General features: G+C 51.3%; 1 protein-coding gene across 4 annotated transcripts in view; it reads right to left on the reverse strand.

Annotated features, from left to right (window-relative positions):
* HSPA12A (heat shock protein family A (Hsp70) member 12A) overlaps window positions 1–14,418 on the reverse strand; it is a 168,364-nt gene that overhangs the window by 62,266 nt on the left and 91,680 nt on the right. The window contains exon 1 of one of the 4 annotated variants that reach the window (XM_065923402.1): window positions 12,495–12,652. The exons of the other annotated variants lie outside the window; for them this stretch is intronic. Coding sequence (XP_065779474.1) covers window positions 12,495–12,537 — 43 coding nt within the window. The 5' untranslated portion in view covers window positions 12,538–12,652. Of the gene's footprint in view, window positions 1–12,494; window positions 12,653–14,418 lie in introns of those variants that run through there. 4 annotated transcript variants of the gene reach the window in all.

Raw genomic sequence — 14,418 nt, forward strand, 5'->3', positions numbered from 1 at the left:
CAAGGAGATCAAACCTGTCCATCCTAAAGGAAATCAGGCCTGAATATTCATTGGAAGGACTGATGCTGAAGCTGAAACTCCAATACTTTGTCCACCTGATGTGAAGAAATGACTCACTGGAAAAGACTGATGCTGGGAAAGATTGAAGGCAGGAGGAGAAGGGGACGATAGAGGATGAGATGGTTGGATGGCATCACCGACTCAATGGATATGAGTCTGAGTAGGCTCCAGGAGTCGGTGATGGACAGAGAAGCCTGGTGTGCTGCAGTCCATGGGGTTGCAAAGAATTGGACATGACTGAGCGACTGAACTGAACTGAACATCTGATTTACAAAGGGCTGATTTCTGGACAATTGGCATGGACTGACAGAACATCTTAAAAAGTGAGAAAATCTAACCAACAAGTTGTTTGAAAATGTACACGTTTTTAAGGTTTGTACTTTTAACATTTGAGTCAAGCTGACTCTGTTAGATTAAAAACAGCCACAAATTTTTCACAGCACCTCCTACTAAGAGGTGGAGTCTATTTCTCCACTCCTTGCATCTGGTTGGCCTGGCGACTTGCTTTCAGCACTAGGATGCAGCAGAATGATTTTATAGGACTCCTCAGGAAGCCACTTATTTTGCAGACATTTTATTAATTCATTATTAATTTAATAGTTTTCCCCACTTGGGCATAAGTCTTTCGTTCAGGTATCAGTGACTCTTTAGGCTCCTGAGAAGGATCTAAATGAGCCCCCGGAATGGCACTGTCTCCAAAGACCCTACCAGGATTTGTTAGAAGCCAAGGGCTCGACTTCCCTGGTGGTCCAGTGGTTAAGAACCTGCCCACCAATGCAGGGGACACAGGTTTGATCCCTGATCCAGGAAGATCCCACATGCTGCGGAACAACTAAGCCCTTGCACCACAGCTACTGAACCCATGCACCCTACAGCCCACCCGCTGCAGCGAGAGGCCACGGCAGTGAGAGGCCTGCACACCGAAAGAAGAACAGCCTCCACTTGTGCAACTAGAGAAAGCCTGCACACAGCAGTGAAAACCAACGCAGCCAAAAATAAAATTTTTAAAAAATGTTAAATTAAAAGAAAAAGCCGAGGGCTGACCAACAACCCAAACTCCAGGAGGGCATCGTTCTGCAGGTTCCAGAGGAACCCGACAGATATACAAACCAGAGGAGGAAAAGTTTGCAACATTCACGTTGCTCCTGGGCAACGCTGAAGGCTCTCTAACTAATGCACCTAAATCTTTCGGACTGCGGTAGACAGTCCCCCAAATGTGCCTATGTTCTAATCCCTAGAGCCTGTGAATATAGGAAAAAAAGGACTTTTGTTGATGTGATGAAATTCAGGATCTTGGAAGAGGGGGAGTGCCCTGGATTGTCCAGATGGGCCTAAATAAGAGATCCTTGTACAAGGGTCCTTATAGGAAGGAGGTAGGAAGGGCCGAATCAGGGAGAAGACATACAAGGGAAGCAGACTGGAGTGATGATGCACTTAAAGATGGAAGAAGGGGCCACAAGCCAAGAAATGCAGGTGACCCCTAGAGCTAAAAAACGCAAGGAAGCATATTCTCCCCTAGGGCCTTCACAAGAACACAGCTCTGCCAACACCTTGATTTTAGACCAATGAGACCCACTTTGGAATGACTTCCAGTCTCCAGACTATAAAATAATACATTTGTGTTGTTTTATGCCACTGTCTTTGTGATCATTTTTACTACGGCAATAGGAAACTAATACATTGGATAATTCTTCTGGGCTACAGGAATGTAACTTGGAACTATTATTCATAATGACAATAACAGCTAATAATAATACCTAATATTAACTTAATGTCTAGCTTGTGGTTGGCTTTAAGTACCTTTCTTGCATAAACTCATTTAATCCTTACATAAACCACATGAAGTTAATCTATAGTTCACAGATGCGAAAACTGAGCTTTTAAGAGGTTACGTAACTTGCTGTGTGTGTTAGTCACTCAGTTGCACTGGACTCTTTGTGACCCCATGAACTGTAACCTGCCAGCCTCCTCTATGCATGGAATTCTCCAGGCAAGAATATTGGAGTGGGTATCCATTCCCTTCTCCAGGGGATCTTCCTGACCCAGGGATCGAATCCAAGTATCCTGTATTGAAGGCAGATTCTTTACCATCTGAGCCACCGGGGAAGCCCCACTTGCTAGGGCCACACAACAGGTAAAGGACACAGCCCAGAGATGAAACCAGGCAGTCAGGCTCCAGATCCCATGTTTAGCCATTACATCTCCAAAATCACACCAACAATAATAATAATCAATTGTAGCCACTTCCTGAGCCCCCTCTAGGTACCAGGCTTATGCCCAGCCCTGGACATATCATCTCTCAATTGTCACAGCACCCCAATGAAGCAGAATTATTAATCATCCTTGTTTTCAGCAGAAGAAGCTGAGGCCCAACAATTTTACACCCAGATGTTAAACACATCTGAACCCACAAGTGGCAGAGGCCAAAGCACAGATTTAACCACACACCCTCCTGCGTTCCTCGTCCCACTTGAGGCCAAGGTGGCTGAGGAAAGGACAAGAATAAGTGACACGACCACATAATTCATCTTCCAAACTGAGATACTCAGAAAGTGAATGGAGTCATTATTAATACTGTCGCTGACAAGAGGCACAGAGAGGAACTGTCACAGCAAACCTGGACACACGGCGACCCTGAAGACATTGTTGTTATTGTTGGTTCAGCCGCCACATCATGTCGGACTCTTCGCGACCCCATGTACCATAGCACTCTGGGCTTCCCTGTTCATCACTAACTCTCAGAGTTTGCTCAAACTCATGTCCATCGAGTCAGTGATGCCATCTGACCATGTCATCTTCTGCTGTCCCCTTCTCCTGCCTTCAGTCTTTTCCAGCATCTGGGTCTTTTTCAAGCAGTCAGTTCTCTGTATCAGGTGGCCAAAGGATTGGAGCTTCAGCTTCAGCATTAGTCCTTCCAAAGAGTATTCAGGGTTGATTTCCTTTAAGATTGACTGGCTGGATCTCCTTGTAGTCCAGGGGACTCTCAAGAGTCTTCTCCAGCACCACAAATCGAAAGCATCAGTGGACTAAAAACAAGGCAAATACACTGTTGTTCCCCAGCACTGTTCCCCAGGAGGGGTGCTGTGGAGCAGCTGTTAACCCTTCCTGACATCACAGCTACCAAGACTAGGTCAAGGCTGGAAGAGGAGGGTGGTCCTGGCAGAGCCCAGAGCAGAATGTGCAAAGCTCCAGACTTGCGGCATCAGCACAGTGGGCCAAGTGTGTCCATTGGTGGTCTGGGAGTCCATCTGAGGGTGGGGAGCCCTGGCTAGGGTCCTGGATGCAAAGAGACCTCATTCCTCACAGGTGCCCCAGTCAGAAACCCTTGTGGAGCTCAGAGCCTTGGCAAAGGACTCAGTGGAAGCCCAAGCAGGGCCAGCATCCTAAGACACCAAAGCCGTGGTGGAGACACCAAAGTCTCCTCCAAAGTTGTGGGCCTGCTGGACAAGAAGCCACACAGCCTGGGGCTCAGGCTGGGTCTGCTCCTTCCCAGCACTGAGATCTTGGCGGTACCGCCTCTCAGCCCTCCTTTTCCTCTGAGCCTCCTGGGCAAAACTCAGCCTCTGATAACTGCCCGAGCTCCATCCACAGGATTCATAATAGTGAACAATAACAGTAGGCAACAGCAAACACTCACCGTGAGTCAGGAAGTATACTCAGCACTTAGCAAGGGTTATAGGAGTAAATAAAACCCACTCTAGAATAGGCACAAAGGTTATTCCCATTTTATAGATGTGGAAACTGAGGTGGGAGGGGGAGTAAGGAACTTGTCCAGCATCCCACTACTGGTACACAGTGAAGCTAGGATTGGAATCCAAGGTGACTTCCCCTGTAAATTCCCACTGGAACATTCTCTTTTCCCCACCTGGCCAACCCAGAGCCATACACTCCAATGCAGAGACATTCCCCCCCCCCCCCTCCAGCCCCCAGGGAGGGTCCCAATTTCCCTGGTGGCCAGGGACCTGGCAGTCACATTTCACACTAATTCTCACCCAATTATAAGACTCACTGATGGGCTGTGCAAACATATCCCCAGGCCCCATTTCCCTGGTGGGCCTAATTTCAGAAAATCCAGGAATGAGAATTCTAATGGCCCCTCCCCAGGTGATTCCTAAAGCTTTTCCTATCCTGTCCAAGTTCCCTGTGAGCCTGATTCTATCAAACAGTCTAATGATCTCATGTTCTTGACTGCCTGTAAAACTCTCTAGTCTCCCTCTGCCCCCAGAGCACAGCCTCAGCAAAAACCTTCTCCGGGCTGGAGGAAGCACAAGCTGGAATCAAGATTGCTGGGAGAAATATCAATAACCTCAGATATGCAGATGACACCACCCTTATGGCAGAAAGTGAAGAAGAACTAAAGAGCCTCTCGATGAAAGTGAGAGGAGAGTGAAAAAGTTGGCTTAAAATTCAACATTCAGAAAACTAAGATCATGGTATCCGGTCCCATCACTTCATATGGATAGATGGTGAAACAGTGGAAACAGTGGCTGATTTTATTTTTCTGGGCTCCAAAATCACTGAAGATGGTGATTGCAACCATGAAATTAAAAGACGTTTACTCTTTGGAAGAAAAGTTATAGCCAACCTAGATAGCATATTAAAAAGCAGAGACATTACTTTGCCAACAAAGGTCTGTCTAGTCAAGGCTATGGTTTTTCCAGTAGTCATGTATGGATGTGAGAATTGGACCATAAAGAAAGCTGAGCACTGAAGAATTGATGCTTTCAAACTGTGGTGTTGGAGAAGACTCTTGAGAGTCCCTTGGACTGCAAGGAGATCCAACCAGTTCATCCTAAAGGAGAACAGTCCTGGGTGTTCATTGGAAAGACTGATGTTGAAGCTGAAACTCCAGTACTTTGGCCACCTGATGCGAAGAGCTGACTCATTGGAAAAGACCCTGAAACTGGAAAAGATTGAGGGCAGGAGGAGAAGGGGACAACAGAGGATGAGATGGTTGGATGGCATCATCAACTCGATGGACATGGGTTTGGGTGGACTCCGGGAGTTGGTGATGGACAGGGAGGCCTGTGGCGTGCTGTGGTTCATGGGGTCACAAAGAGTCAGACACGACTGAGCGACTGAACTGAACTGAACTGAATGGCAAGTGATACAAGTTTTCTACTGTGGAAGTGATATAAATAAGACTCTTAAAATAAGTGTGTTAAAAAAACAGTAGGTCAATTTTTAAAATAATCATACAGTACATTACAGTTTGGGCGGTTGGTATACATGGTGGAATAAAAAACGGCGAACCTCAAGTGGCCGATAGAGAAGAAAATGGCAACCCACTCCTGTATTCTTGCCTGGGAAATCCCACGGACAGAGGAGCCTGGCAGGCTACAGTCCATGGGGTCGCAAAGAGTTGGACACCAATGAACGCACACTCACAACAACACACACAAGTGGCTGAAGACTGAGAAACAGTTCCCTGAGGATAGGAGGTGCTTGAGGAGGCTTTTCTGAGAGCCTGAGTTCTCTTCTAGTAACAACACCCCCACAAGCAACATCACGGGGTGGGAGGGATGCACTTAATTCAGTTCAGCCTCAGTTTCCCCTTGTGTAAAATCACCCACTTAATGGAGTATTTATGAGGATTAAATGAGACGTAAAAGTGAAGTGTTTAACACAGGGCTGGTGCTGAAACCTCCCTGCTGACTCAGACAGTCCAGCGCTGGGGAGTGGACCGTGTCAGCTGCTCCCTGCCCTCCACCCACCGTGTGCTGAAGTCCCAAGTCCGAAATGCAGACATGTGAAAACTCAGTGATTCTCAAACTTGTCTGCTCCCCCAAAGATGTTCGGATAGAATAGTTTCTGGGACGGGCATCAGGACCAGGGCAACAGGAATTTTAAAACACTCCCCAAGTACTTGTAATAGGCAGCCTGGATAGAGAACCACAGTGGTAACTAACACCAGGGGGTCTCCAATGGCTGAAAAGTGTGGCTCCTGACACCACCCGCTCCAGACCTGGAGAACAGCTGCCCTCATTCTTGCTCCCCAGCAGTGGAATCTGCAGTGTTGAGAAAGGTGTTGAAAGGCATTCAAAACAGCTTTCTGCCCACCTATGGTCTCCACTATTTCCACAACAGAGCCAGCAGGCATCATTTGCCCCTTTCACTGACCAGGTAAGGAAAGCTGAGTAGAACCAACCCGGAGTCTTAGGGCTCCAAAGCTACTTTGCTCCTCCAGCCCTCTGCACCGCTAGGGTACATCTGACCAACAGTGGGGACCGGGACTTATTTGCAACAAAAGGAACGCAGGAGGATTTGCAGAGTCCAGTCCATTGTGATGGGGTCAGGGTCGTTTCTGATCAGGGCTTGCTCTTCCTGGCCATCTCGTTTGCCCACCCTACTCTCCTGGCGAGGCCCAGACCCGGGTGGGAGGCGAGCGCTCCCAGCCACATGCTGTTCATTCATTAAAGCCCTGGTTCCTCCCTGCCATTCTAATTATGCGCCGCGACAATAAAGACGCTTTCTCCCTCACCAAAGAGGCCTATTTGTGTGAGGAGAGCATTTCGCCCCCACAAGATTGAGTCGTCACTCACAGCCTTGTTGGAATCAAAGTCGCATCTCTTCAGGGGTTGATGCAGCCCCACCCGCCTCCCTCTCCAGCTTCCGCCCACTGCTGAGCATCTGAGTTTCTAGAAGCGCCCACTGCCCTGTGGAGTGGGCAGGACTGAAGATGCCATTCCCTACTGCCATTCCCTCACAGCTTGCTGACTGAGATGCACTCGACACACAGTAGGGCATTTATTGAGTGCCTACTGTGTGCCCTTCCTCAATTCAGTTCAGTTCAGTCGCTCAGTCATGTCCAACTCTTTGCAACCCCATGGACCACAGCACGCCAGACCTCCCTGTCCATCACCAACTCTCAGAGTTTACTCAAACTCATGTCCATCGAGTCGGTGATGCCATCCAACCATCTCATCCTCTGCCGTCCCCTTCTCCTCCTGCCTTCACTCTTTCCCAGCATCAGGGTCTTTTCAAATGAGTCAATTGTTTGCATCAGGTGGACAAAGTATTGGAGCTCCAGCTTCAGCATCAGTCCTTCCAATGAATATTCAGGCCTGATTTCCTTTAGGATGGACTGGTTGAATCTCCTTGCAGTCCAAAGGACTCTCAAGAGTCTTCTCCAACAGCACAGTTCAAAAGCATCAATTCTTCGGCGCTCAGCTTTCTTTATAGTCCAACTCTCATATCCATACATGACCACTGGAAAAACCATAGCCTCGACTAGTTGGACCTTTGTTGACAAAGTAATGTCTCTGCTTTTTAATATGCTGACTAGGTTGGTCATAACTTTCCTTTCAAGCAGTCAGCGTCTTTTAATTTTATGACTGCAGTCACCATCTGCTGTGATTTTGGAGCCCCCCAAAATAAAATCAGCCACTGTTGTTTCCACTGTTTCCCCATCTATTTGCCATGAAGTGATGGGACTGAAACCCTTCCTAAGAGTACAGAAATGAAAGGCATAGTCCCTGCCCGAGTTGAGAGAAAAGGGATTGAAAGAAACAGCACTAGCTTTCAGGCTCTAGGACTGATCCCTACCCCAACTCTAGCATTCAAGACACCAAGTTTCTCAAAGGCCTCAACTGCCTCATCAACAAAATGGGTTAATAATAACAATCTCCAACCTCATAAGGCTGTTGGGCTGCCCTGGGTCGGGAAGATCCCCTGGAGGAGGGCATGGCAACCCACTCCAGTATTCTTGCCTGGAGAATTCCATGGGCAGAGGAGTCTGGCAGGACACAGTCCATAGTGTCACAAAGAGTTGGACTGAAGTGACTTAGCACACACACATAGGGCTGTTGGGGAAGTCAGTGGGATATTCACATGTAAAACTAAACAGTAGCTGGGATCACCAATGGCTAGTACCAAAGGCTCTGGACCACACAGCTGGGATCTCATCCGGACGGAGGAGTCTAGGAACGCTTCCTGAGAAGTGCTACCTGAACTGAGTTTTGAAGGATGAACAGAAGTTTGCTAGAGAAAGTGAGGATTTTCCAGACAGGAGGAACGCATGAGGGCCAAAGGAGAGGACAGGGCTCTGGGAAACGCAGGAGATGATGTGGCAATCATGCACAAGGGGTATGTCACAGTGACAGGGGACCCAGCTTCCAGGCAGGTATGGACATGGATGTGAATCCCATGACTACAGCCCTACCTAATGATACTCAGAGCATCACTTCAGCCTTTTCTCCGCTCCTCTGGGAGCCACAACCAGCACCTTCCACGTCCACCTGTAGTTTAGTGGCCACAGGAAAGTGGGGCGACTAGTCACACTCTATTAGTCACATACTCACTCACCCACTCAGTACAATTCCCTGAGGGCCCCGTATGTGCTGGCAGACTACCTCCTAATCCTCACTCAGCCCATTTCCAGCTGTGCCACGCTAACCTGGCAGATTTCTCCTCAGCAAATTGGGGGTAAAAGGGCCCCCTCGAAGAGTCATTCAACCAATAACAAATGTGTGTGCATGCTCAATCCCTTAGTTGTGTTGGGACTCTTTTTTTTTAATTCATTTTTTAATTGAAGGATAATTGCTTTACAGAATTTTGTTGTTTTCTGTCAAACCTCAACATGAATCAGTGATAGGTATACATATATCCCCTCCCTTTTGAACCTCCTTCCCATCTTCCTCCCTATCCTGCCCTTCTAGGTTGATACAGAGCCCCTGTTTGAGTTTCGTGAAGCATACAGCAAATTCCCATTGGCTATCTATTTTACATATGGTAATGTAAGTTTCCATGTTACTGTCGCCATACAGTGTCCGACTCTTTACGACCCCATGGACTAGAATCCACCTGTCCATGGTGGGCTCCTCTGTCCATGAAATTTCCCAGGCAAGAATACTGGAGTGGATAGTAATTCCCTTCTCCAGGGGATCTTCCCAACCCAGGGATCCAACCTGAGTCTCCTGCATCTCCTACACTGGCAGGCGGATTCTTTACCACTGCGCCACCAGGGAAGCAATAACAAATGTGATCAGGGCTAAATAAGATAATTCAGTACTCTCAGATTTTAGAATAAACTAAGTCCTTAGTAAATGTCATTATTTTAAATGGTTACTTTTATTATGATTACCTGTTAGGATGTGGGATTCCCTGGTGACTCAGACTTAAAGAATCTGCCTGCAATACAGGAGACCAGGATTTCATCCCTGGGTGAGGAAGATATCCTGGAGAAGGGAATGGTAACCACTCCAGTGTTCTTGCCTGGGAAATCCCCGGACAGAGGAGTCTGGTGGGTTACAGTCCATGGGGTTGCAAAGAGTCAGAATCCCATCTCCAAAGTCCAAAACACCACCTCCAGAGTCACCCCCAATCCTGGCAAAACTCCTGCTAACTGTGCATTTTCTTACCCACCCTCCCACCAATCCTGGAGCAAACTACCTGGTTTCCACTGACCACATCTAGGCCTGACTCAGTCACCAGAGGAGCTAGACCAGCCTCAGTCACCCCAACCCTGCTGCATCTCATCTCATCCTTCTAGGGCTCCAAGTGTCAACCAGCTCAGCTCTTGGCAGGGGCAAGATTGAAAGTCATCTCAGACTTTTTGGTCCAAAGCTCCAAGGGTTAAAGGGTGGCCCTTCTGATTTTACAAATTAACTAATTTAAATGTTCTATTAAGGAAATTTGCAAGCACATACGAAGCAAACAGAATAGTAATGAACGGTCATGTACCCATCACCCATCTTCAATTACTACCAACCTGATATTCTTGTTTCATAGTCACCTCCCCAATGCCGTTCCCACTTGATTTATTGGTAAAAGCTTTATGGCCAGCCATTCCAGCATACCCCACCACCCGGGGTTCCCACTGCTCACAGGTCCCAACCACTTTGATGCCTCTGGTACCAAGAGAAACCTTGAAATAATCCCCTGAAGGACAGTCATCTTTATGTCTCTAAGAGAATGGTAATCACTGGCCCACAGGGGCTATACAGGATGGTGGTAAAGGGCTGGAGCCCTGGAATCAGACGGCCTGGGTCCAAATCAATACTTATTAGATGTGTGACCTTGGATAAGTCATTCTACCTAGGCTTGGATTTCCTACCCAGTTAAAGGACAATGCTGGTCACAGGTTTCTGGTACAACTTCAAAAAATAAAGTAATACATGTTCATGCCCAGCACAGGATATACAGTGAGGAAGCCTTAGGAATAGATGTGTCAGGTGGTGGCTAAGCAGGCTTTGCTCTTATGAGATACTATTAATATCTCTCATTTTATAGATGAAGGGGTGGAGGCCAGAGAGAAGCAGGGACTCTTTCTGTATCCCAAGTCCATGTGCCTGGAATTGTCACAGTGCACTTTGAACCGCAGAGCCCTGAAAGTGAAGAGACACCCTAGAACAGGCAGGCAGCAGTGGCAGGTGGCCCAGCACACCCAGCATGTATCCACATCCTGGATGGGGAGGAGAGACAACTACACAGTGCATGTGTGTGTGTGTGTGTGTGTGTGTGTGTGTGTGCATGCAGGGTGTATGCTAAGTCGCTTCAGTTGTGTCCCTACTCTCTGTGACCCCATGCACTGTAGCCCACCAGGCTCCTCCATCTGTAGAATTCTCCAGCCAAGAATACTGGAGTGGGTTGTCATGACCTCCTCCAGATCTTTCCAATGTGGTGATCGAACCCTGAGTCTCTTACTACTTCTGCATTGGCAAGTGGGTTCTTTACCTCTACCGCCACTTGGGAAGCCCACCTGCAGGGTAAGGGTGCTAAATTCCATTTTTACCAGAGTGGGGTTGGGGGAGGTTAGTGCACATTTCTGTTCACTCTCTGATTGACAAGCCCTACGGCCCACCTTGCATTGGGTACAGCCATTCACTCTTCTAGCAGGAAAGGCAAGAAGCCGGTTCCCTAACTTAAGCTTCAGCAATCCTTAGCCTTTCTGATGTCCCTCCTTTTCATCCTTTTTTTTTTTTCCAATTTAAAGGAAAAGGGTGGGGAAAAGATAAATCAAACCAGTTGCTGAGTGATGTTCAGACAAAAGACATCCTCCAGCCCACTGCGGGCGTTTGTCACCTCCTCCCCAGCAAGGGGAGGGGAGGGGGGCAGATTCGGGATGCTGCGTTTGGGCCCCGCCTGGACTCTCCACGTCCCTCCCGGGAGTGAGCGGTGTCAGGATCTCCCTCCCCCCAGCGCTCCCCCACCACTGCAGTGCCGAGTGGGGAGGCACCTCCCAGATCCGCAGGAACAATGGGCTGGGGAGGGGGCAGGTGCGGCTCCGAGCGCAGCAGAGGGCGGGGGACACCGCCACAGACCCCAAGACTGGGAGGACACTTCTTGGGGCGGTTGTGCTGCCATCTGACTCAGTTTCCCCGGCTCTAGTGGGGTCCCCGCAAAGCCGGGCGCTCCTCCGCTGGATGAATTTTCTCTTATGCCTCCGGCATTTCAATTTCATCCGCGCTAGGAGGCTTGCCTAGTCGCTTCGGAAGCAGCCGCCGGTCTACGCTCCCCATCCCGCAGCTGCTCCTGCCGAGGCTTTGCAGGTCAGGGACGCGCGGCAGCTTCCGTGCGCCCAACTTTCCCCACTTGGGACCCGCAATCCTGGCCAGCCCATCTCCTTTACTGGCGAAGCCCTGATTTATACCTCTGGGCTCCAAGAGCTGCCCTTCTGCTTTCCCCTGCTTCCAGGTCCCGTCTCGCTCCTTACCCGCCCTCCGTCCCCCCACTTTCTGAGCACAAATCACGCTTCCCCCCAGAAAGCTGCCCTGGCACATTTGCGAAATGCGAGCGTCTGTCCTCTGCACCGGGCGCCGTCTCTTCCCCGCAATCCCGGGTGAGGGGTGGCAGCTGGGCCCCCGCTGCTTCGCTTCTCCTCGGCCCTGAGAATCCCCGGGGGATGGGCGGCGATTCAGACTGGGATGCAGCAGAGCCCGGAACTACAGCCCGCACTCCGGGCGCGCCGCTCCCGGCCTCTGCGGGGTGAGAAAACAGGTCCAAATCTCTGACTCCCCCTGGTTCCCACCCCCGCCTCGCTGAGTCACGAAAATGAGCGGCCGGGGACACCGTATTACCCGTGGCCGGCCGTTTAAATGGCCAGCGCGGGCGTCCCTAGCAGAGCACTCAGGAGATGGCCAGGGGAGACGACGCTCTCCCAGACTCGCACTGGGCCCCGCAGGAGGCGACATCCCGCGGCGGGGGCAGCGCGGTGTCCCGGAGGGGGCTGCGGTCCTCGCCGCAGTGCCCGCACCCCAGCCGGGAGCGGAGCACGTGACCGGCGGGCCACCTTCTAGTCCCCCCCGTCCCCCGGATCCCCGGCCCCGCCGCGGTGCTGCCCTCGGCCCTAAGAGGGAAGGGGGCTAGGGAAGGCCGGGATGGGGCCGCCTACTTTCCCGCGGCCCGCGATGGGGCTGCGGGGCGCCCGGCCGAGCGCACCCCCTCCCTCCCCGGCCCGCCCGGCCGCACCGCAGGACCCCGCGCCGCGCGCTCACCTCGGGACCCCGGGTCGCCGCCGCCGGCCTCCTTGTCCGCCATGGTCGCGCAGCCCCCGCCCGCAAGAGGAGCCCCCGGCGCGGCGTCCGAGCCCGTGCAGGTCCGGGTCCGTGTTCTTGGCGGCGCTCGGGCCGGGTCTGAGCCGCCGGGCAGCGGGAGCACTGCTCTGACGAGGCCGCCGCCGCAGCTCGAGCTCCTCCCCGCGCTCCTCCCGGGCCCGCCCCGCGCCCGGAGCCCCGCGCCCCGCCCCGCCCCGCCGGCCCGCTGGGGAAAGAAGGCGCGGCGTCCGGCCCAGCCCGAGAGCCCGGGGTCCGCCCGCCCGACCCGCCGCGCCTAGCCGGACCCCTCCTTTCCGGGGCTCGCCCCTGAAGCGGCCGCGCCCGGGGTGATGGGCGCGCCCCGGGCCCGGTAGCTGGCCGGACGCAGGCGCGCGCTGGGCGCTCTGATGGGCGAGCGGCGCAGACTGGATGTCAGGCCCCTTGGCCCCGCGGCGCGTCCGGCCTTTGGAACGGAAGGGTGTGAAGTCCTGCACCAAGCACCGCACAGGCACCCCACTCTCCAGGGGACGCCCGCTCCCCCAGGGTCCCAGAGGAACCGTCAAGGATCTGCGTGAAGGCGGAACCCGGCGCCGCAGCGCTCAGGCCGCAGGCGAAGGACCAGCGCGCGGGCCGTGCTCTAGGCATCACCGCGGGCATCAGCCTCCAGGCCACCTGCCGGACTCCATGGCAACTCGGAACCTGGGAGGCGCCTGCTGCGGAGGCTGAACCGAATCTTCCATATATGGGCTCCGCCCGGGCCCTCCTTACAATCTGAGAATAACGACATTAATAATTCAGGGATTGGGAGTCAGTGATTCATTCTCCCTCTCCTCTGGCTCCACCACACACGCGCCACCCGCACCTGTTTGATCCTGGCCAGGTGGCTTTTGAGTCCGCTATGCAAAGAGGCAACGAGGCTATGATAAGATTCTCATGATCACAGTTACTGGATCCTTCCCCTAGTGCCTGACACTATGCTAAGCCCTTAAGAGCCTTATCTCATTTTCTCTGGAAAACTCTGAGAGGTCGGGACCAGAGATCCCCATTTTGCAGATAAGGAAACAGATTTGAAGGTGTTAAATGATGATTCCAAGAACACACACAGCAAGTAACTGCCCAGGCTGGAATCCCACCCAGGTCAAAACCACCAGCTTCTCCGCCCTGAGATGGGCCACAGCTCCCAAAGGGCACTTAGCCTTTAGTCATCCTGCAATCGATTGATGGAGGATGGGGTGGGTGGGCAGAGGGCCACAGGGAGAGCCTGGAGACTAGGGTCTGCTTAGAAAGTAATGGTAGTGTGATGAGTTAAAAGGATGAACTTGTTATCTATCTGCGTACATTAAAAATCTCAGGCTTCCTTAGTGGTCCAGTGGTTGGGAATCCACCTGCCAATACAAGGGATACAGGTTCAATCCCTGGTCCAGGAAGATCCCTCATGTCAGGAGGCAACTTAGCCTGTGCACCACAACTATTGAGCCAGCAAGCCCTAGAACCTGTGCTCTGCAAAGAGAAGCCACAGCAATGGGAGGCTAGAGCACTGCAACTGGTTGCATAGTCACCACGCAACAATGAAGACCCAATGCAGTCAATAAATAAGTAAATAATTTATTTTTTAAAAACCCAAATGTATGGTCTCTGGCTGTGTATGAAACCACAGGAAAGTTAGTTAACCTCTCAGAGCCTCAGTATTTTTATCTGTGAAATGGGTACGGCAGGAGAACCCACTTCCTAAGACTGAAGAGGACTAGATGAGATGATGCATTTAATATGTTTCACTTGGAGTCTGACACATGATAAGCAGTCCAGTAAATATTAGGTATTATTAAATCAGAAGATTTTTAAAAAGTGGACAATGGCCAGTTGGGCAGGGCAGTGGGCAGTTAGG

Source organism: Muntiacus reevesi, chromosome 2 (assembly GCF_963930625.1).
Source record: "Muntiacus reevesi chromosome 2, mMunRee1.1, whole genome shotgun sequence".
Classification (NCBI taxonomy): domain Eukaryota; kingdom Metazoa; phylum Chordata; class Mammalia; order Artiodactyla; family Cervidae; genus Muntiacus; species Muntiacus reevesi.